At 43.0% G+C, this 24,390-nt stretch overlaps 1 protein-coding gene across 2 annotated transcripts; it reads left to right on the forward strand.

Annotated features, from left to right (window-relative positions):
• The first annotated feature begins 175 nt into the window (after positions 1–175).
• Positions 176–23,440, forward strand: ranbp2 (RAN binding protein 2). Of its 2 annotated transcripts, XM_086123121.1 has the most exons (30): positions 176–374; positions 2,278–2,345; positions 2,444–2,555; positions 2,807–2,959; positions 3,188–3,418; positions 4,814–4,956; positions 5,196–5,391; positions 6,317–6,451; positions 6,608–6,767; positions 8,500–8,681; positions 8,834–9,030; positions 9,233–9,356; positions 9,472–9,633; positions 9,760–9,897; positions 10,255–10,386; positions 10,469–10,666; positions 10,757–10,840; positions 11,099–11,240; positions 11,366–11,460; positions 11,538–15,948; positions 16,206–16,283; positions 17,530–17,691; positions 18,020–18,106; positions 18,177–18,352; positions 19,260–19,497; positions 21,008–21,097; positions 21,192–21,346; positions 21,619–21,892; positions 22,038–22,387; positions 22,684–23,440. In XM_086123121.1, exons 1-30 carry the CDS (start codon positions 303–305, stop codon positions 22,987–22,989), a joined length of 9,051 nt encoding a protein of 3,016 aa, XP_085979247.1. In that variant the 5' UTR covers positions 176–302; the 3' UTR covers positions 22,990–23,440. The 2 variants fall into 2 exon arrangements, with proteins under 2 accessions (XP_085979247.1, XP_085979246.1); XM_086123120.1 differs by lacking the exon at positions 16,206–16,283.
• Positions 23,441–24,390: the final 950 nt, after the last annotated feature.

Below are 24,390 nucleotides of genomic sequence, written 5' to 3' on the forward strand. Positions count from 1 at the left end.
ATTTCAACGTCAGCGTTATTCTACAGTCACCAATTTGCAGCGTTCAATTCAATTCTCACGCCCCTTTTCCAAACTAAAACTGCGTCACGTACGTCACGCGAATGCTCCGTTTGGATTGGACAAAGAGGCCAATTCGGGCCACGTGATCCCTCTACAATTTGACGTTGGCGAGCCTGCGCAATAATATCACGAGCGGGTTATGTGACGGCGTGATCGCCCTTTCATGTTCGCATTTGTAATTACTGACGAATCACATTCTATGCAACGTTACCAACTTCTTTAGTGCCCTTTATTTGAGCGACATGCGGCGAAGTAAGACTGAAGTCGACCGGTATGTGGCCTCCGTACAGACGTCGTCTCCCTCACTCAAAGAGGTAAGTGAGCCGGTGGCGGCTAATGTTAGCGTTGCTAACGGACGTTGTTGCTTCACATGAATCTCTAGTCAACTAGCGAGCCCGAATTAGTCTTTCAAAAAGGTTAGCGTTAGTTTGACGATGATTTCCATCGACGCGGACTATTGTGGTCGATATAGCCCAGCTGGTCCTCGCGAGCCAGTTGTTTTAGCTAACCGGCATGATGACGATAGCCGTGCCCTCCTCTTAAAATGCAGAGAAAGCGCGCGGCGTGGACTGGCCATGGAAGCTAGGCTACTGAGCACTGCTAGCTAGCTTGTCTCGACCCACGAAAACAATTCAACATGGGTCGTTCTGATCACGTATGCCCAGGTAGAACGTATTTGTGGTCTGAATGATAAGTAAGGGGGTCGATATCACCTTGATGTGCATTCGGTGACATTTTAAGAAGTAATCAGTCACCATGAAAGAGAAGCAGAATAATGAAACTGAAACCTAATTATAAGTGGAGAAACATTTATACACATAACACTGCAATACGCTTCTTGAAATCTGTTTACTGCATTTTTATACCATGTTTTCTACGTGATTTCGACATCCCCCACCCAAATACTGTCCTGTTAACTACAAGGTGTGTAACGAAATGATAAAGGAAAAAAGTTAATATGAATGTCAGCGTTAAGATATATGATTGAAATAATCAGTTTGAATATGTGTATTTTATTTTCATGATTTCAATATTGACATTAGTAAAATAATAATAATAATCATCGCTCAATCGAATCAAATCTGATTGTCTGGGTGCAGTTCAAAATGGAGTGAATAAATTGGCCATTAATTATAATACAAATTCTTATGCTGATTCCAAAGCAATATATCACAGCATTTACTTGGATGACATTCCAGAATAAAAAGGAATATACACATTGTGTAAGAGATCAAAAACAATACATTCCACCAAAATTATATTAATTATAAAACGGTACTGCTCAGCAAATATAAGAGTGCTTGCTCAGGTTTTGCTATTACACGTGTTACGGCAGTTGGAATAAGAAACAAGTCATTGTACTCACATTTTCTGACACAACAGATAGTTGCAGCGTGAATATTTCACTTATGTGTTTTAATTTGCATCATGTTATGTATGTGTGTATGTTTGTTGTGGAATTTACATGTTCTACCTGTGCTTGTTTGGCTTCTCTCGGTGTACTCTGGTTTCCTCCCACATTCCAAAAACATGCATTTCGGTTAAAGGAACACACAAATCAAAATTAATTTTGCTTCATTCTATTAGTGTGTATCCATCCATTATCTGAGCCACTTACACGAGGGCAAGTGTGCGTACTGGAGCCTATCCCGCCTGAGTTTGGGCAATAAGCGGGGTGCACCCTTCTGACCTGGTTGCCAGCCAATTGTAGGGTACACATAGACAAACAACCATTTTGACTCACAGTCACACCTTAACTTTGTGCATGTTTTGGATAGTGGGAGGAAACTGGAGAAAAACCAGTCGGTCACCGTGCCGCCACATTAAACATAAGTGCAAATATCGTGGCATCTGATTCAGTCGCTGCTCCCAAACTCTGGAATGACCTACCGGGCATTAATTCTATTATTTATTTATTCTTTGTGCTCACCACATTGCAAGACATACACCCTTATTTTAGCAGGATATTTGTTTTTAAACATGAGTTTATGGAATAGAAGAGTAATTGGTAACTTAACCACTGCAATTGTTATTGGAGGTCTGTGCATTACTTGTTTGATATCGTGTCATAGCTGCTATAATGTATCTCTTGTAAGAAAACGTTTATTTGTCTCACAATGGAGAAATTCCCAATTGTAGCTTAACGACCAAAATGAAAAGATTTTTCAGATGAAATGTTGCTGAATCAAGATCTGTTTGCATGCTTGTCATTTACAGAGGCCTGTCAAAGGATTTTTATTTGCTAAACTATACTTTGAAGCAAAGGAGTACGAGATGGCTAAAAGGTAAGCATGAGGATGAAAAAAAAACCCTGAATTATGCAGTGCTGTCCTAAACATATTGAATGTTGTTGTTGTTTTGTTTTGTTTTTTTGTATTCTTAGACATGTATCAGAGTATCTAAAAGTCCAAGAGAGGGATCCCAAAGCGCACAAATTCCTCGGACAGCTCTATGAGCGAGAGGGAGATGTCAACAAGGCTGTAGGATGTTACAAGGTAACGCGGCCATGTTGGTTGCTTGCTACCCAATATGAACTTTGACTGACTTTAATTGAAGAGTGTTCCATTTTTAAAAAATGTGTTGTCTTGTCAAATAGATCATTTAAGTAGGAGTTCCGGTAAAATAACTTGTAAATTTCCCAAGTTGTAAATCTTGGCAATATGACTTAGCAAATGCTTATTAGCACCAGCTATGTGCATTTACCAAGTCACTAAGTGCTTAAACGTTCTTTGTGCTGTGTATGCAGCGCTCTGTGGACTTGAACCCAGTCCAGAGAGACTTGGTGCTGAAGGTGGCTGAGTTGCTGGTCACCAAAGAGGACAGCCACAGCAGAGCCGAGTTTTGGGTGGACAAGGCTGCCAAGTTATTGCCGGGGAACCCAGCAGTCTTTAACCTGAAGGTGAGGCTCTTTTTCTTCTCAGAGAATAGGTTTTACCGACCTATGCAACTAAAGTTATGCAATATATTTAAAATCTTATCGAAGTGTCCCCAAAACACCCCAACAGATACAGCAGCGATACACAGTTTATGCCAAATATCACACCAAAGTCAAAGTATGCTTATTGTCATGTGACATTGGAAGAGTATCTCACATGGACTGCTTTCCCCTCCCTTTGCACTTGTGAAGGAGCGTCTGTTGAGTCGTCAAGGTCAGCAGGGCTGGAACCGACTGTTTGACCTCCTTCAGGCTGAGCTGGCAGCACGACCTGGAGATGCGCATGTCAACGTGAAGCTCGTCCAGCTCTTTTGTCAGGACGGTCGACTGGAGGAGGCTGTTAAGCACTGCTTGGCTACTGAGAGGAAGAGCTTGCTGCGCCACAGTCTGGACTGGTACACTGTGGTGGTGCAGACGCTTCAGGTCAGTAAATGGAGGATTTTGTAAAATTGCAATGGGATGTAGTTCTTGGTGTGTCTATGGGACTTTGTGTCAAAGCTGTAGCTTTTCAACTGCTTTATACATTTAGGGATTTTTCAGTTTATAAGATAAGAAAACCTTTATTAGTCTCGCAATGGAGAAATTCCAGATTCACAGCAGCAAAGTTATGAAAGGAAGAAGTAGAACAACAAAATATAGGAGCTGCTGGAAAGGTAGCCACTCACGCGGCGCCATTTTGAAGTCAAAATAACAAAAATAACACAACACAACACATAGGACACAGACAGTCGTGCAATCTTCACTACTTTTCTGCATACACTTTGTTGTCTGAAGCAGTTCTAGATGAAAGAGGAGAGGATCAAAGTGTCCTTTTACCAGTGGATCAGACACGTCATGCTGAAAATGTGCACACGTCTGCTACAAGCTAAGTTTTGAAAGCAAACGCGAAGCTATAGCGTCCATTGACGAAAAAGAGATTGGCTCACATCTCCTGTCCCATGTAAATCCACTTCAATTCCAAGCCGCGACTCCCAGTTCTACATCCGCATCGGCGCTCCGCGCTAACGCTCCTTTCTTCTCATCGTCGGCTCCTCAAGCCTTACATCCATCCAGCCGCAGACCGTTCAACAGCACCAATCTCTCCGCTGAACAAAGCGGGGCTGTGAAAAATGCTGCCCATAACAGGCGCAAGACACAAGCGCCCCGGGACTGTCCAGCAACGAGAGTCAAATGGCGCAGACATTCCTCCCAGGCAAAAACAGTGCTGGTATATCCATGCTGCCGACAAGGCGCAACCACCAAGCACAGAGTTTCCTCCTTGATGAATGTCGTGGCCAAAAAATGCTGAAAAAAGTCCACATCAGGTCCACATCTCGGCTGCAGCACTCTGGGCAACTCAGCCTTGCTGTGCTGCGATGCGACTCTGAACAGAATGTCTTTCAGGGCTTGGTGATAATACGATAACGGTATTCGTGAAATAACTTTTCCTCGGTGGACAAGTGAGATGTGGTCCATAGACTCGGATATATAGATTTTTGTCCCTGTTTTGACAGACAATGTGAAGAGTCAATGATCATGAGAACTGCTCTGCGCTGAAATAAGGTGGAGAGCCACACCACGTTCGTTTCATGCACACAGTGAAGTAGTAGCCATGCGCAACAGTTCTGTGAATGTTTGTGTTACTACAGTAAGAGCGCGCGTAAGAAACAGAATGAATGTTCGCTTCAAAGAAATGATGGAAGACAGCACAAAAAAGTTTGCCCGTGTAAAGTTGAATTTTGGAAGCCTCAACGGGATCAAGAACATTCCGTCCAAACTTGTGTGTTTTTAATACCCATTGCTGATTGAGCAAAATCAATGTGGGCCAACTATTTTCAGGATTACCTGACTCAGCCCAGTGTGTCCAGCAATGACAAGATGTGTCGACGTCTTCAGAGTGAGCTGCTCTTGGCCCACTGCAACCTTGTGAGAATCACACTCTCTGGAAGCGGTGTGCAGTCCTGCCTTGACGCTCTCAAGTGGTAAGCCAGTGTGTGAGGTGGAAGTAAAATTGCAGTTGCCTGTAAAAGTTGTGTGCGAATCCCCAAAAATTGTTTTACCAAGACGAGGGTTTCAACTAGAATATGTTGTGTGAGGTGGTTTAAAGGAATTGATTCTTCTCACTGTGCCATTCGAGCACTATAGCTGACAATTTCCAACCCTTTTGAAACTGCCTTGTGTCTAAGTTTAACATTTTTGCCATCTTCCTACATGCACACAGTTTTGACTGCACTATGCAGAAGCTGAGCAGTGTGGCAAGCCGGCACACGGATGACCTTTGCGAGGTGTTTGTGGAGATGCGAGCTCACCTGTACCTGCATGCTGGCACACTACTCTTGAAGCTGGCACAGGAACGCCTACAGACATGGCGGGCAGTCATCGACCTGGCGGCACTCTGCTATTTGCTGGCCCTGCAGGTACTGAGCCCTTGATACGAATGTTGTACGTACAATGAAAAGAATGGAGTTACCTGTACCTGGTGACACACAAAATAATGATTGCAGAGTAATGCCCATGAAGCTGCTGTCTAAAATATTGAATCTATATTCCAAGTTGTCAAAATGGGCTGAAACGGTTTACCAATAAATTCCAATCACATTTCAAAATGGTTAGTATTACTGTTTCTAAGTTTGTTACACGGTACTATATTCACTCTCTTTGAGAGTGGTTCAGGGCTCATAAGAGCGACCATCATGCTATAAAAAACGTTTATTTCAGTGGACTGGTAAAAATTTCATCCAGTCAAACAATGTTGAGTGCATGTTTTAATCCTCCTACCTGTACAGACAGCGACAGCGCTCCTAATTCTGTGTCCGCCTGTTAGTGTGCACACAAAAGGTGGAATGAACGTAAGGCTTCACTCTTCCGGTATAAATGAAATAAATTATCGAAATCTGCATATGTCCTATGCCACGCTGACGGCAACCTAACCTCACCAGCACTATTTGCTTTCTAAAGGACAACTTTCCACCCAGCTTGCGCCCATTCACTGAGGTTCTGCTGACCCGCTTCGCATTTTGGGAACGAAAACTGTGCGCGTGTCTATTTTTTGTGGAATTATAAATACTGTTGGGTACTACTATTGAAAACCACATGTATATTGCTGGTTGAGACTCAAACTGTGTGATTAAGCAATTACTATCTGAAACACTGACACCTCGTATTCGGCAAGACCCAAGGTGTACTAAAATACAGTAGAGCGTTTCAAAATCAAACTGAAAAAAAGTCCCTTGAAAATCTCGTAGAGAGCATGCTTCCGACTTCATTTTACTTTATTCTTTTAGATATGTAAGAGATATGGTGGCACAGTTGAATTTAGTTTTTTTTTTTTTTACTCACAAGGTTCCCAAGCCAAAGATGACCAAAAGGGATCAATCTACCCCGCATCTTCTTGAGCTGCTGGCTAACGACAGACAGAGTCAAGCTGGCCATATGCTACTCAATCTTAACGCTGATCCGTGCAGCTTGATCAGAGAGGTATGCATGATTTTTGTTGATATGTGTGTACCCAGTGTCAGTGTACTATACAAAGTTTGTGCTGCTGATGTTTATCATGCCCCGTGACCGCCTTGTTTGTTGACTTTTTTTAAAAATGTTTTGTGTGTCTGTGTGTGTGTGTGTGTGTGTACATAGGTGGTGGAGGCATTTGGCAACCGTAGCGGTCAAGACTCTCTTGTTGAACTATTGTTTGGACCGCAGGCCTCTACTGGCTCCTCTTTCATTGCCAATGATGACATCCGGTCCATTCGAGCACAAGCTCCAGAAATTTCTCAGCTAGCCAAGTGGGATGCAGGTGCAGAACTACCGAGACTGATGGCAAATATTAACCCTCCTGTTGTCCTCATTTCCTGTACACACCCTGTGTCCTCCGGGTCAAAATGACCCATCTTCACTAAACCCCCCAAATAAGCAGCTAAAATGAATTTTAAACACCAAATTTCATATTACTTGAAGAAACAACTTGTCCTTCACCACATTATGTGTGATATAGTTCTCCCTCTTCACTTGGATTTCTATAGCTTAAGAAAAGGGAAAAAAATTGTGAAAATTAGTTATGGATGCATTTGTATTCATTCCAATGACTAAAGTTTCTTTCTTGTTTTTCCTCCAGTAAACTATTTAGGACAATACAATACAAGACAAAAATATGAAAAATAAGATAACCCATTCAACTAATTAGCACATGTAGCGCAGTATGCAAGTGCACATCCTTTGCAGATATATTTCTTTCACCTATAGCACACAGTATGTGTTTTACAGGCCTTCTTTTGAGGGCAGAACTGGCATTTCTTCTTCTTACTTGCCCTCCCTGGGGAAGTGGCTGTGGAAGGTGGATCATCAGGTTTCTCAGGAGCTCCTGTACATTTTGTTCTGCATGCCTGCCTTGTTGGTTGTATGCTGCTGAGGACCATGTTATTTTGCCATTTTTTGAAAGGAGAGTCTCTCTTTCAGCTTCAGGGATTTCTTCTTGTTCTGAAGATGATTCATCATACTCTGGGTTATATTCCTCCCCATCTTCTTCTGATACATCCTCTACTTCCTCTTCTGAATCAGTTGTCTTGCTGGACAGCAGAAAAAATCAGCTCTAGAGCCTCTTCAATGTCATAACGCACACTCATGGCGTCAGCATAGAGAGAATTCGGAGTCCTGTCATCTGTAGCACCTTTATAGCCCCTTGAAATCCACAAAAAAGGAGTTCTGCCATCTACGAGAACGCCACCTATCTTGTCTTGTTTATGTCTGCTACTGTCTTGTTCACGTGTTCTACTAATTGATCTGAGACACAACTAAAACACTGAAACATTCTATGGTGTGTAAATACCTTTGTGACCTTGATTTCAACCCTATTTGCCTCATGGGTCATTTTGACCCGAAGACCGCCTTTGTACTTTTTTTTGTACAGCTTCCATGGAAATGTGAATAAAAATATTTCAATTTTTCTGCAGTTGGGGCCAATCTAGGAAAAGTCATAAAATTTCAAGTTAAAAAAATGATCATTTAGGGTTTTTTTGGGGCGTTTTTAACACAGTGATGGGTCATTTTGACCCGAGGACAACAGGAGGGTTGACTGAAACATTTAGCTTTGTGAACGGTATCGATTAGTGATGGGGAAAATGAGGCTTCAAGATGCTTTATGAGCCAGTTGTATTTTTTTGACTCCTCGATGGCGCACTCTGTTCAAGTAGGGCTGAAAGCACACAGACTACCCATTTCCTTAACCCCTTTCTTTAAACCAACGGTGCAATCTACAGGAGTCAAATACAACAACTTGATTCATGAAGCATCTTGAAGCTTCATTATACCATTGATATAATAACTGTAATCTTGAAATAATTGCATTTATATCATGTTTTCTATTGGGGAATCATGGGTGAGGTATTTCTCAAAAGTTAAACCCTCAGTTAGTGTGCAAAGACCTTCATAGCAGCTCAATTACACTAGCAGAATTTATCAGCAAAACAAATTCCTTTGATTAAAAATCCAATACAAAATCAATTGCAATAAATTGTATGCTTCCTCTGTAGGTTCTATCCTTTTATATTGCGGAGACTTGCAACATTTGAGCTGGTTAGGGTTGCAGTGGGCCCTTTTAGGCCAAAGACCATCCTTGAGAACCTGGCTACAGCAACTTTTCCCCAGACTTAACCTCGAAACTTCCAAACTGGACACAAATGCACCAGAGTCCATCTGCCTTCTGGATTTAGAGGTCAGTGGAAGCAGTGCCTGCTTATTTCACATCTCGAGTCTATAAAACAAACGCACATGTTTGACACTCAATTGCACCATTCTATATCATAGTAACATCTTTAAGTGGTTCATATTAGTGGTCAGTGGTTAATTCTGTTTCTTGTCTTGCAGGTATTTCTACATGGTGTGGTGTTCTGCAGCCATTGTCAGCTACAAGAGACTGCAAAGTTAAATCGTGGAATAAACCAGCAGCAACAACAGCTCTATGAGCCTCGCTGCCTCCCTCTTTCCGTCCTTCGCCTCCTGACCACAGAGAGACAGAGGGAGTGGTGGGATGCCATCTATAGTCTGATCCACAAACGAGCAGCGTGAGTCTCTCCCGACCTCACTTGCTTCATACTGTTCAATTTATACACTAGCTTGTTTTAACTGCTTTAGCCAGCTAAAACAATACAATGTTAATCTCTATGTTGACTTAACCCCCCCCCCCTTCCCAAAAATACCCTATGCAATTTAATATTTTAGTTTAGTTTTGTTTTTGTTAATACACATGCCTTTCTTTTATGCAAGTCCTGGCATGTCAGCGAAATTGCGAATGATAGTACAACATGGACTGAACACTTTGAGAGCCGGAGAGAAACATGGGCTACATCCAGCACTGGCTATATACTGGGCTCAGTGCCTCAGCCAAACGGTACGTAAATGTATATGTACCCGTTTGATTATATGTATGTATTTGTAGAACATTTGGTCGAGGTGTGCTCATCTGCTCATTTTAGTGGGTTTTTATTTTCTTTGTAAAATGAAAGGGTGATGGCGTTAACTCATACTATGACCAGAAGGAGTACATCAGCCGCAGTGTCCACTACTGGAAAGTTGTACTTCCACTGTTGGACAAGATCAAAAACAGACGAAGTATACCAGAACCTCTTGACCCCCTCTACATACATTTTGCATCCAAAGATATTCGGGTTAGTACTCCTAGTTGTCCTCTGCATTTATTTGTATTTTGGTCTTACTGAAACCCAGTGAACCAAAAGAGCTCTTTGCATTAGATTTCACCATATTCAAACACATGCAACTTATCTCCTGCCCAGGTCTCCTCTGTGAAGGGTTTTGAAGAAGAGGCCAAAATAGCACATGCAACTCTGCTTGACATTGAAGGCAAGACAGAGGAGGCCATTGCCACATTGGAATCAATCAATAACATGTCATCTGTCTGGCATTTGGCTCAGGTTGGTGGTCTGACTTTACTCATGGCCTTTATAACCAAATATTCTAGAGAATTTATTTTGATAATGAAACAAACTTTAATTTAATGTCCATTCATTTCATAACCATACTTGACCACACCGTAATGATACAGTTTATACTAACACCTTTTTACACTTCTGCGACAGTCCAATTTTATTTTTTATTTTTTTTGTACTTATCTGTTTTCATGATGAAGTCGTCTGTCTGCTCTTTCAACTCCACTGATTTATTTTGCAACATTGTCTGATAGGAATCCCTCACATTTAATTTGGATGTGTGAATAATCGTCTACCGGATGCCTGTTCTTGTTTACATGACTATCGTGTTTTGTTTGAAAGATCTATCAGCGGCTGTCTGAGGAGGCCAGTAATGGGGTTGAGGAGACACAGGACCGGTGCATCACTTTTCTGAAGAAATTCAGGATTTATCTATTAAAGATCTACAATGCCAATATGGATGACGTTGAAAAAGTAATGCTTATTTATTTCTTAGCGGGATGAATATTTATAAGCTCCATAGCTTTAAAACCCCTGCATGTGTGTTGTATTCCAGCTTCCAGTGTCCATGGAGGAAATTGTGGACCTTCTAAATGATGTGAACCAGCAACTTGGCGAGAGTGGAGAGGATGACGAAGAAGAGAAGAATAATGGTTTTCGGGGACCAGCCCATTCAAGTGCCACCATATCTCACATGAAGTTTTCCAGTCCCTCACCTAGCAAAACCCTTGTTTCTCCTTCCAAACGACACCTGGTGGGCACCGGTTACTTACTAACTTATGACTGGCTCACCAAATTGCTTTGTGATTAAATATTGTGTACTACAATTGACTTTCTCTTCCAGATTTCTCCAAAGACACCACCTCACTGGGTGGAGGACCAGAAAAGTCTCCTCCAAATGTTGTGTCAGCAAGTTGAAGCCCTTAAGGTCAGTCTATGAATCATAACGTTTGCAGCACTAATGAATTTAATTTACATTATTTACTTTTTTAATTATTCATCCTCGTGTATTTTCCATTTAGTACAGGTGAAGCACAGGCCTGCTCTTGCTTCTTATGTATTATAGACCGAGGGAGATGTCTAGTCGAGGGCCTAATAATTCTTTTATTGCACAGTATTCAAAGAAGTAATGGAAGGGGAGCCTGAGATGCATCAAATTAAGTCACAAGGCCTTTATTTGTTCCAGAACGAGGTCCATGACCTGAGACACAACTCTTCAGCAAACATGAGCTCTCCTCATCACAAAATGTATGCTGAGAGCTATGGCGCTGAAGGCCTGCAAGAGTCTTTTACTCCTGTGCAGTCCTACCATGGGGCCCCCTTGACAGGTCAGTGTACTATTTGGAACACAAAAAATTTTTTTTAATGGTACTTATGATTGGTTATTGATAACAACAACAGCGAGCTAGTTGATTGATGATACATTCTTCATCTTTGTGCATTGGGGGTCAAGTTTCCACTACAGGTCCCCCTGCGTACTACAATCAGTCTCCAGCATATAACTCTCAATATCTCCTGCGCACAGCTACAAATGTAACCCCCACAAAGGTAAACTAAGCATTGTGTCCCTTGTTCGCATGGAAAATGTCATCATGCTGAAAATGATTTTCCCTCATTTTATACAGGGCCCAATGTATGGTATGAACCGTATGCCACCTCAGCAGCATATGTTTGCCTATCAACCGCCGACCCATACCCCTCCAATGCAAACCGCCCCTGCTTGCGTATACCCTCCTCAAGAACAGACCTTCGCTCCCCCGCTGCGGTTTGAATCGCCGGCAACCAGCCTCCTATCACCGTATAGCGAAGATTATTATGGACAGAGTGCAACTCACCAAACCACCAATCCTCCTTTACCTGAACCTGGTTATTTCACTAAACCGCCTGTGATTCCTTCTCAGCCACCAAAGAACATTGAGGGGAAACCTATGGATTTCGGGAAGCTTTCCTTTAGTCAGGAGGCACCTGCTGAAGTACCCAAAGTCCCGAGTTTTGGAACAAGCGTAATTTCGCAGTCAACACCATCACCTGCCTTTAAATTCAACTCAAACTTTAAATCCAATGATGGTGATTTCACTTTCTCAGCATCCAAAGCAAAGCACAGTGAAAGTTTGCTCGGTCTTCTTACATCTGACATCCCCAGTAAGACGGATCCTTTGCCAGAGAAGGCTCCTGCTCAAGAGCAGACATCGGGCCAAGCTAGCATTTTCACCTTTAGCAATAAAAATTCTTCCGGGTTCTCGTTTGCTAATACAGCACAAAGCACAGGCCCGCTGTGCCTGTTTGGTAAAGTAGATCAGCCATTTAAATTTGGGGAAGTTACGCAACCAGTCTTTGGTAATGCCAAGTCCGTACCCGAAGATGAAAATGCAGCCGATAGTGACAATGATAGCACTCATGCTGGAGAGGAGGGGGATGATGACGATGATGATGACGGTCCTCACTTTGAACCCATTGTGCCACTTCCTGATAAGGTTGATGTGAGAACAGGTGAGGAAGACGAAGAGGAGTTGTTTTGCAATCGAGCAAAGCTGTTTAGATTTGACATGGAGACAAAAGAGTGGAAGGAACGAGGCATTGGCAATGTTAAAATATTGAAACATATCACCACGGCGAAGATTCGACTATTAATGAGACGGGAGCAAGTCCTGAAGGTCTGTGCTAATCACTACATAACCACTGACATGAAACTGAAACCTAATAGTGGTTCAGATAAATCATGGGTCTGGAATGCCATTGATTATGCAGATGAACAGCCCAAGTCTGAACAACTAGCCATCCGCTTCAAAACAACAGATGAGGCATTGCTGTTTAAGAGTAGGTTTGAAGAAGCCCAGAGCATGGTCGAAGCACAGAGCATCGTAGTGAAATCAACTGAGGAACAACAAGAGAAGATTTGTGATGAGGAGAGCTCTCCGCATACATTTTGTGATGAGGAGAGCTCATGTTTGCTGAAGAGTTGTGTCTCAGGTCATGGACCTCGTTCTGAACAAGAGAAGAAAGAAGACGATGTAAAAACTCCTAGCCCTTCGGAAACCTTGACGGCAAAGTTTGCAATGAAAGAAGGCCAATGGGATTGCACTGAATGCTTTGTGAGAAATAAACCCGAGAGTGTGCGGTGCGTTTCTTGTCAAAGTGCCAACCCCAAGTCCACCGCAACACCAGACAAGGAGACTGAAGATAAAAAAAAAGGCGCTCCCTTTACTTTCAAGTTTGGGACAAGTGATACTTTCAAGTTTGGGACAAGTGAATTAAAAAACAGCAGTTCTGGCCCCACCTTTCCTGGATTTAGCACTTCTGGAACTTCATCCGCCTCGTCTTTTACATTTGGCATAAATTCAAGTAAACCTGCCGACACAATTGAGAAACAAAGTGTGTCTGCAAGCAAGAACTCCGAGTCCAATGTGAGTTCTGGGTTTGGCACCCAATTTACAAAGGAACCAGGTCAGTGGGAGTGTGCTGTGTGTTGGGTAAAAAATAAAAAGGATGCAGAGAATTGTGTAAGCTGTTCAAATCCCAAGCACAGCAATGATTCAAAAGAGTCTGCTCCCATGGTTGCAAATCTATCAACAGCACCATTTTCAGGTTTCGGAGCTGATCTGACAAAGGATGACAAGCAAAGGAGCACATCAACTTTACAAGCCATATTTTCTAAGAAGGACTGTCAGTGGGACTGTGACACCTGTTTAGTGAGAAATGAATCCACTAGCAGTAAATGTGTTGCCTGTTCGACACCAAATCCCAACGCGAAAAGTACAAGTGGTACCACTACATCAGCTTCAGCTTCCCCCTTTACCTTCAACTTCGGAATCAAAACGTCATCACCCCAGACGACCAGAACGAGCTTCACTGCACCTTCTGGAGCTGCCAGTTCATTTCAGTTTGGGCAAAACAAAGTTGAAACCTCAACTGCTGCTGCTTTCAATCTTGAAGCTTCCCAGTCTGCTCCTAAGACCACAAGTTCTTCTGGGTTCTCTTTCTCAATGCCCATGCCTGGAAGTGGCTTTACATTTGGAATTCCAAGTACTGAAAAAGATGAAACCGAAAAGTCCACCCCATGTGATCAGATGGGTTCAGGTTCAGCCTCCAGCTTTCTTAAAAGTATAGCTGATAAACACAAGGTGAAAGAGAATGATTTTACTCCACCGGAGGTCAATCAAGAGTTTGAGACAAATCCATTAATATCAGGTAAAACTAATGCTTTTAGTTTTGCAGACCTGGCAAAGTCATCCGGAGGAGACTTCCAGTTTGGCCAAAAGGACCCCAGTTTCAGAGGTTTCTTTGGTGCTGGTGAACAATTGTTCTCATCAACACCCACCAAGATGAACACCACAAATGAACAGGGAGAAGACGACATGTATAAAACTGAAGAAAACGACGATATCCAGTTTGAACCAGTGGTTCAAATGCCCGAGAAAGTTGAGCTTGTCACAGGGGAGGAGGATGAGCAGGTTCTTTATTCCCAGCGTGTCAAACTCTTCCGGTTTGATGCAAATACCAGTCAGTGGAAAGAACGCGGGGTGGGAGTCTTAAAATTTTTGAAAAACAGCTCCAATGGCAGACTTCGGGTTTTGATGAGAAGAGAGCAAGTTCTGAAAGTGTGCGCCAACCACTGGATCACTACCACCATGAATCTTAAGCCTCTCGCAGGCTCAGATAAAGCATGGATCTGGATGGCCAATGATTTCTCGGATGGTGATGCCAAGCCTGAACAACTGGCTGCCAAGTTTAAAAGTCCAGAACTCGCTGAGGAATTCAAGGCGAAGTTTGAGGAATGCCAGCGACTCCTGTTGGACATCCCCTTGCAAACCCCACACAAATTGGTAGACACAGGCAGAACTGCACATCTGATTCAGAAAGCGGAAGAAATGAAGTCTGGCTTGAAAGACCTGAAATCTTTTTTGACAGACGACAAAACGAAGATCAACGATGATGACGGCCAGCTGCCATCCGCGAACGTCAAGTCAATGTCAAGTCTTCTAATCAAGCCTCACGGTGAAACCACTGGCCCTACTTTAGAGTGGGATAACTATGACCTAAGAGAAGAGGCTTTGGATGACACTGCCGATTCGTCGGTCTATGCCTCTCCACTCGCCAGCAGTCCACTAAGAAAGAACCTTTTCCGTTTTGGGGAGTCCATGGGTGGTTTCAGCTTTAGTTTCCAACCTGGCATAAGCCCTTCCAAGTCTCCTGCTAAACTTAACCAGAGCCGATCCTCCGTGGGAACAGATGATGAGCAAGATGTTACCCAGGATGAGGAGCGAGATGGTCTGTACTTTGAACCTGTGGTTCCCTTGCCTGACCTAGTTGAAATTTCCACAGGTGAAGAAGATGAACAGGTCGTCTTTAGTCACAGAGCCAAACTTTACCGTTACGATAAAGAAGCAAGTCAGTGGAAGGAGAGAGGTATCGGAGATCTCAAAATCTTACAAAACTATAACACAAAACGGGTAAGGCTGATTATGAGGCGAGACCAGGTGCTTAAGATCTGTGCTAACCAGTGGATCACGGCAGCCATGAAGCTAGAACCCATGAAGGGTGCGGAGAAGGCGTGGGTGTGGAGTGCACTGGACTTTGCTGAAGAAGGAGAGGGTAAAGTGGAGCAGTTGGCTGTGAGATTCAAATTACAAGAAACGGCAAACACGTTTAAGCAGGTTTTTGATGAGGCCAAGATTGCTCAGGAGAAACTGGAACTTATGACCCCCGTGGCATCCATCGTTTCTCAGGACAGTGGAGACTCTTCAAAAACTGTGTGTGGGAAGGCAGCAATTGCTATTTTGGAAGACACCACAAAGGAACACACTGAACTCTTCATTGATAAGAAAACATCCGGTTCTCAAACTCCAGTCAACCCCGCCAAGTCGGTGATGTCGCCCCCTAAGTTTGTGTTTGGCTCTGACAGTCTTCAAAAGATATTTGGCAGTCCAAAATCAAACTCTGATAGTGGTGACTGCGAAGCCAGTTTGAAAGTTAAAGATTCTCCACATCCTAACAGGGGATCATCTGTACCACCTGCCTTCAAAATTCCACAAAAAGGTAAGCATAATTTACACAATGTTTATCAAATGTTCTGATCAGACAAATTGAGTTCCCTCACAGCCACCCCTTGAAAACCCCCCCCCCCCCCCCCCACGGCTAATTGATCATGTACTTACTTGGGTAGAAAATAACCATAGAATACATTGCGACCATGAGCAAATGAAAACAAGTAACATTATTGTTTCACAATTCCGGCCTTTGTAGTGTTGATGGCCACTTAGTTCCTCTTAACCCAATAATCCATCATCCTTTAGGACTGGATTTTAGGCTTTTCAAAGATAATCCAATGGCCTTTTGGACAAGCACATCGAGCACTCGGTTTGAAAGTCCAGGTACTCCAATGAGTGTCTCTTAACACTTCTCAGATGTTACTTTGGTGGTAGATGCACTTAGAAAGGAATAACCCAGATGCACGAGTGGAAAACAGTCAAACATGAATAATGTGTCTGCATGTCTGTTTAGAAGTGGTATACTTCTAGTCCTTTAAAGTGCAAGTCAAGTCAAACATTTTCTTTGAATTATGTTCTGTATGCCCCAATTGTGTAAAACACTATCTGGTTGATGTTGCGGACAAAATGGCATTACTCTGAGATGGATGAAAATGAATGGATTTGTTTGCTTAATTTAAATAAACTAAGATGAGACTGATAGGAATCCATGTTTAGAGAAGTGGGGCCGAATAGAACATAATATTGGAAAGACATTTTTGACGAATGCTTTATGTATCTCAAGTTTGGTTCCTTGAGATTTTGAAATGTTTTAACATGCAGTTCTATTTTATGCTGAGAAAGAACACAGTAATTGAGTTATATTTTTAGAATGTATGGGCATATTTTCCGAATCAATTCACCCCATGGCAATAACCCGACTATCGCAGAACTGGTCGAAACATGGTACGTTTGTTCATTATGATCCCACAACACTAAATCTAAAATTGTACATATGTCACACCAGCAGGGTGGGAGATGAGATCATAATGAACGAATATACCAAGTTTCATCCAATTCTGAGATGGTGGGGTCAAGAATTTCAAGGCTCCAGGGCTTTCCCCCCCAATACAGTGACCCGAAGGTAAAACAGTGCCAGCATTTTAGAGCAGTCTCAAATATTTATCAACAAGCAATAGCACCTAAAGGAAATTTTTCACTTAAAGTCATTGCTGCCAAAACGGTGAGCTGAGTGCCGCTTTCCTCAGAGGACTGCATGCTCTGTAAACATCTCACACTCCACATTTTGTGCAGGTGGCAACAGCGTGTAATGCAGCTCCCATTCTAGTGTGGCCTCCGCAATGAACATGCCTGCAAATGCTTTGATATAATTTAATTATAGTTCCAGCTATTGCCCAATGTGGCAGTGTAGTCTTTCACACTTTTGAGTCTTGCCTGTCATGTGATTAGAACCACCTTGGCATGCATACACAGTATGTAACTGTTGTCGCTGTAATTGTATAACCTGTCTTAGCAATTTGGATGCATGTTAATTTTTGCTGTGCAAAACTAACGCCTCGGGGGTAATCGAAACTGATGTGTTTCCTTTAGATATCAGTCACTAATGTCGATGTTCGTTTATTTGTTACAGGAGTGAGCAATGCTGGTTCAGATGAGGACTCAGAGGTGCAGATTGTGTATGTCAGGGAACCCACCGCTGAACAAGCTGCTCTAGCCAAGAAATTACTGCTGCCGCTCACTTTTTTCTGCTACCAGAATGACCCAGGCTACACCACTGATGATCAACCTGATGGTGAGGCTGCACTTTCAGTTTGGACAGCATGATTTGAACAATGATGCCTGAATTGGTAGTCGGCATGCATGAGTTGAACACAGACAAAATGTAAACAGGGTCAGTGTGTCTCATTTTTGATTGGCATCATTGAGAACAACAGTGCTGAAGTTGAAAAAAGCTCTTAAAATCAGGCGGAAAGAAATTTGAATACATTTTAAAATGCCAGGTGTTTTTTTTTAATTACTGTGTATAAATTGAATTTTTTTTACACGTCTGAACTTTTTACTCACTGTATCACTGTATTGTGATAGGCTATTCACTTTTTATCTTGACATTTTTTGTGTAGATGAGGACTACGAGTCGGCAGTGAAATCTCTGAATGGAAAACTTTACCCTGATCCTCCTGAAAGAGAAGACACTGCATCTCGTCAAGGTATGGGAATTCAGAGTCACTCATTTTATTACTCATCAATTCCCTGACGTTTTGCCTTCGATCCATTCAGAACCTGACTGCCAGGTTGTTTGGGAGAAAAAGCCAACGCCCGAGGAGGAAGAGAAAGCCAAGAGCCTTCAGCTTCCACCCACCTTCTTTTGTGGCCTGAGCACCACTGACAGTGACCTGGATCCCGACAAGACAGAGGACTTTGAGACTGAAGTCCAAAAGGCCCAAGAGGCACTGGTAGGAAAAGGCTGAAAGTGTTGAAAGAAGGCGTTAGTATGTGGTCTAATTTACTATACATAGGCTAAATAAGTAGTTATTGATATACAGTCAACCTCCGCTATTCAGAGAGGGTGGTGACCAAACCCTGACACAAACATCAAATTGACTCACCCCTAAATGCTTGGAAACTGCCCATATTAAATGAACATGCATATCCCAAAACATTGAAATATTATTTCAAACTCATCTTGCATTACCCATAAAAATAGATGGAACTCAGCAGATTAAAAACTTACTTGTGGTGAAGAATGTCTGCACCTTGCCGCTAACAAGAAAAGCTAAACTCGGTTCTTTCCTGACAAAATCTTAAAAACAGTGGATGTCACTTCCACAAACTTCCTCATTACCAATTACTATTAGCCATGGCTTTGAAGCTACGTTTCAGAAAAAAAGCCTAAAATATGCAGATTCTGGAATAGATGAGTTTTGGAGCAGATAGAAGGGGAAAAAACAGTTGAATTTGTGAAGAGAAAACTGAATATGCAGAGCTTAAACTGGATTGAACCACCTTGCAAAATAATTTTGATGTGACAATATTATACACAAATCAAGTTACTTAATTCAACTTTACAAAGGTTGTCTGTTTAGAACAGCACTGACATCCAAGGTTTCGAGGTTACAAACTGCACGTAATGAACAAGTTTGCGTAGCCGCCTGCATAAGAGTACATCAAAGGCATAATCAATAACTACTGAATTTACTACTTTGTTTCACATTTATTGCATACAAAGTTTTTCCTACAATGTCAAACATCTGCGATAATGTATTAGTAGTCAGGTATTTTTTTTATTGTTGATTTTTATTGCACCTTTCTTGTGGTCTTGTGATAACTGTATGACATGACTTCCATTCATGCATACTGTAGGACGCCCAGTTAAAGACGGCTGAAAAGGTGTCCAGTGGCCCTGCTGAAGATCAGACAGCGGAGCCGGCCCCAAGCTGCAAGTCTAGCACAGAGGAAGACACGTCAGAGCAGCCAGCAAATGTGCAGACACAAGCTCCAAGCAGCAACAACAGCAGCTCCCCGATCGACCTGTCAACTAAGCCAGAACCAGAGACCACTGCTACCCCCTCCGCAGTTCCTCCTGCTGTTACAAGTACAGGTTTGTACTTGTACAGTGGAACCTCTACTCACGAACGTCTCTTCATATGAAATTTGCAAGTTACGAAACGTCTCAACAGGAAAATATTGCCCCTTGTTACGAAAGAAATTTCGAGATAGGAAAGGTCTGGCCTGCTACTCACAGCTCCCAGTTTCCTGAATGCAGCATACTTATAGCTGCTCTGCCATTGGCTATTACTGAGCACCATCCTGGCATCCCATTGGCTAAGAGGGACCTCTGCCATATGAGTCTGTGTGTAGATCAGTGGTTCTTAACCTGGGTTCGATCGAACCCCAGGGGTTCCGTGAAGCGGTCTCGGGGCTTCGACGGAGCCTCTGCCATGGAGGTTAAGACACAGCCGACTCAACATATCAGTTATGACACGCCCACTTGGCCATCACTGGCTGCGGATGATCACATTGCATTGCTTGTCCAATCAGTGCTGCAGGAAATTGAGTTCCCTCAGTAGTCAGCTTGTGACTGTCGTGATAGTACGTCGTGTGATTTAAAAAAAAAAAAAAAAAAAAAAGTTTTAAACACGTGCTATGTCGAGTAAAAAAAAAAGGTGGTCAGACGAATTTGTACAACATGGATTCGCAGGCATCACGGAACATGATCTGTCATGCCAAGTTGAGCAACTCTCATCTCGCACCGGTAAGGGTTCAGTGGATGCACATATGAACTGGAACTAATTAGGTCATTTACATGAAAAACATGTACTTAAGAAATTTCTTCCAGAACCAATTAATTTCGTATTAATTTTTAGCTTGAGTGGCATCGCATTCTCATGGCCTCGCCATATCTCGGAGATTTCGAAATTTCGGCGAGAACGAAAGCCACAAAGGGTAGACGTGTGCACACAAAAGGAAGATTAATCATTGAATGTCGAGTATTTGAATAGCGTTTTGTGTAAACTAATTCATGTGTGATCGGCCAGGTGTGTGTGTGTGTATTTTTTTTCCGGAATTCTCAGAAAAGTCCACTTCCATCTCTGTATATATAATATAGATACACTACTCATAAAAAGTTTGGGATATTTGGCTTTCAGGTGAAAGTTATGGAAAATGTAAAAAGTTCACGCTACAGTAATTTGTCATGAAAGTTGGAACATTCAAGTAGAAGGATGCATCGGTGATTTCCTCATCTCAAACTATTCTTTGAAACAAAAGCTAACAATGGTCGGCATGCTGCAACAAGAAAATGTCACCGTCTCAGTAACTCATGTTAATTTGAGCATCAATTACAGCTTGACAGCGACGTCTTGAGCTGTTCACGAGTTGATTTATTGTCGTTTGAGGCATGGCATTCCACTGTGCTTGAAGGGCAGCCCTCAGGTCATCGAGGTTCTGGGGTCCAAAGTTTCACATTTTAGGCTTGTCCCGAAAAGACAAATATGCCAAACTTTTTGTGATGCGTGTAATGCAGCATCAGAGGCTCACCCACCCATCCCCGTTGAAAAAAAAAATGCAACTGAGAAGCGGCAGTGAATGAGAATTTTCTTCCTTTTCAGGTACACCCAGCTTTGGCTTCACGGCAATTGAAGGCTTCTCTTTTGCTGATCTGGCACAAAATACAGAAGGCTTTGCATTTGGAACAAAAGGTGAGTTTGGCTGTGTAATTTATATTCGTCTACGTCATCTACACTGACTTTAATATATTGTTTTTCTATGTTGCATGCATGTGTGTGCGTGTAGATTCCAACTTCTCTTGGGCAAACGCAGGCGCGGCTGTATTTGGTTCTTTGGTTCCTACGTCATCCAACAAGAACAATGATGAGGGTGCAAGTGATGAAGAGGACTCTCCGAAAAATGTTGACATACACTTTGAACCGATCGTTTCACTACCAGAGGTAATTTCGTCTCACGGAGGCGTGCAAACAATCTGGATCATGTTAGATGAAGCCAAAGCCTGGCTAAATGGAAAAGTAATCATTGATTGAAGGTAAAAATAAATTAATTGATTGAAGGATATACAGTATTGAAGTTACATTTGCTGTCTAATGTCAGGGAGGAAGGAACTATGTTTAGCATGGGTTGTTCACAGAAGTTGCATTGAGTCTTTGCCACACGCGCAGGTTTTTGCGTTGTTAAATAAATCGATTTCCTCACTCCATCCCGTCAGGTGGAAACCAAGTCTGGAGAGGAGGACGAAGAGATCCTGTTCAAGGAGCGAGCAAAGTTATACCGATGGGACCGCGACCTGGGCCAGTGGAAGGAGCGCGGCGTCGGTGACATCAAGATCCTCTACCACCCGGCCAAGCGTTTCTACCGGATCCTCATGAGGAGGGAGCAGGTGTTCCGGGTTTGCGCAAACCACAACATATCCCAGACAATGGAGCTGCAGCCCATGAGCACCTCGGCCAACGCTCTCATATGGACTGCCACAGACTACTCGGGTACACACGGACACAGGGTTGTGCCACTTATTGATATGCCCAATTGAAAGAACAATGGGCACGACAACAGCCGTATAGCAACGACGTGTGAAGGAATGGGGTGGTTTTAATTAAGGCTCGGCTCTTCCTTGTCTTGTATTTCCAGACAGCGCCGAGGGTACCGTGGAGCAGCTGTCGGCCAAATTCAAAACCCCGGAGATAGCCTCATCCTTCAAGAAGACTTTCTGCGAATGTCAAAGCAACATCAGCCAAATTGATGCTTCACACAGTCCCATGCCGATGTCCAGAATTCAGGAGCACTCCAGAGACTCAAACCCGCAGGTGTTCCTCGCAGTCGAGGCAGACGGCCAACCGATTGGCACTATCACCGTCGAGCTATTCGCTCACCTTGTTCCCAAAACGGCGGAAAACTTCAGGGCGCTGTGTACAGGCGAGAAAGGCTTTGGGCTGAGGGGCTCCATCTTCCACAGGGTCATCCCGGACTTCATGTGTCAGGTGAAGAGAACTACAATGATGGTGCTGTCAGTGGTTAATGTCAATCGTTTTGGGGTAACGCTCCTTAAACCTTTGAGGTTCAGAAAAGCTTCCAAGTGTCATTCATGACCAAGATAATTAAATATTAATATCTAGGCATAAAATCTTACCAAGTCCGTTATTCAGTTGTTGTAGTAGTAATAAAACCTGTGGGAGAGGTAAGATTATTGTATTTGCAAAACAAAATCTCAATCTGCTGGATTTCATCTGTTTTGCGTGGTCATGCCGTTGACCAATGTTTTTCCTGGCTCCCATAGGGCGGCGACATCACCAACAGCGACGGCACAGGTGGAAAATCCATCTATGGCGCAAAGTTCGAGGATGAGAACTTCGACGTCCGTCACACGGGTCCAGGCATCCTGTCCATGGCCAACCGCGGTCGCGATACCAACAATTCCCAGTTCTTCATCACATTGAAAAAGGCCGAACACCTGGACTTCAAGCATGTGGCTTTTGGCTGGGTTCGACAGGGCGTGGAAGTGGTGCAACGCATGGGGGAGCTTGGCACAAAGGGAGGCGTCCCCTCCAAGAAGCTTCTTATCGTTGACTGTGGGCAGATTTAGACTTTCTGGATTTCGAAGCTCTCGCAGTCCATGTGTATCAAAGAATTACACACTGACCACAACACTACTTGTCAAGAGCCACAAATATTTTGTAGGGGGCGCTTTGAGCTATGTCACTGTCCGACGTGAAAATCTCATCCATTTATGTTGTCTATATAGTTGTACATTAACTTTTTATTTTGTCTTGCATGTGTTCAATGTGAATGGATTGGTACTCTTTAAACACACACGAAACGCCCTTTTAGACCAATCTAAAAAATGTTGTTTTAAACAAATGGAATGTAATTTGGAAGCACCGCTTTGTACTTGGTCCACGTTGACTTCCATGTTCGTGTCATTTGTCTCCTGCCCAGTATTCATTGTTGCTCACATAAAACGTAACTTCAGTGAAAATCAATTGCAGGTCTGTTCAAGATTGATTATGAGCGAGAAATAAAAAGGCTTTGAGTAATTGTGTCCATATTTTAGTGGTCATAAGGACAAATTCATTGGAACTCGAGTCGACTGGCTTAGGAAGTTTATTTTGCTGCTACAATTTAATGTCTGGGAGTTTGGTTACCACAACAAACATTGGATGATCCATTTACCCAATTTAATTCATGTCTTAATACCACCAGTGTTGTGTCTCAAATTATAGAGCGTATCATACATTTTTTCAGATTTCCCACGGGTCCTTAAAGTGAATAAAAATCCACAAAAAAGTTGCAAAATTAAGTTCTTAATTTTCAGGGAAAGCTTCTAAAATCTTTAAAAATTAACCCGTGGTGTTCATTTCATTTGTGTATGTCATTTTCCCCAGCCTTCCAATTACTAGTTTTGTTGGAAAATGCGCCTGCCGCCCTTCCCCTCAAACCCCGCTGTCGGGCTACATGCCTTCCTGGTTACCACTCTGCTTTTCCCGCCATCTCCGATCAGCTCCGATGATTATCACGTGATCATTTCGGGCCAATTTGACATACAGTATGTCAAATAAAGGGTGAGCTGATTGCCCCTAAAAAAGATGTGCCCTTTGGCAGCAATCATTTGAACACCACCGTGAATCCCCTGCTGAATGGAGAAAAAGTCACATGGCCAAATGGCCACACATGTTTTTGGAAACCTGCGCAGGCACGGGTAGAACGTGCAACCTCACACTGGACTGCCGCAGCCGGAATTGAACCCTGCACCTCCACAACCCGATGCTCGAACCATTCGACGACCAGGCAGGGAATGAATGCTCTATATTGTTCCTTGGTGTGAGTGAGCGGAGTAGTTAACTGCGTGGGGAAGAGGATCAGAAAATGCAAAGCCATGCATGTTTTTGAGAACACACAGGAAGGCTGGCGAGGGAATCGAACCATGCGCCTCCGCAATGCAACGTCGACGCACGAACCATTCGACGACCAGTCAGGTGATGAAAAA

This window comes from Hippocampus guttulatus, chromosome 11 (genome assembly GCF_054856545.1).
Source record: "Hippocampus guttulatus isolate MCC_2025c chromosome 11, RoL_Hgut_1.0, whole genome shotgun sequence".
NCBI classification, from domain to species: domain Eukaryota; kingdom Metazoa; phylum Chordata; class Actinopteri; order Syngnathiformes; family Syngnathidae; genus Hippocampus; species Hippocampus guttulatus.

Coding starts and splice junctions, on each gene's coding strand:
- ranbp2 (XM_086123121.1), top strand. CDS start 303: ATGCGGCGAAGTAAGACTGAAGTCGACCGGTATGTGGCCTCCGTACAG. Junction 10,667..10,756: donor CTCCTTCCAAACGACACCTG/GTGGGCACCGGT, acceptor TTTCTCTTCCAG/ATTTCTCCAAAGACACCACC. Junction 10,841..11,098: donor AGCAAGTTGAAGCCCTTAAG/GTCAGTCTATGA, acceptor TATTTGTTCCAG/AACGAGGTCCATGACCTGAG.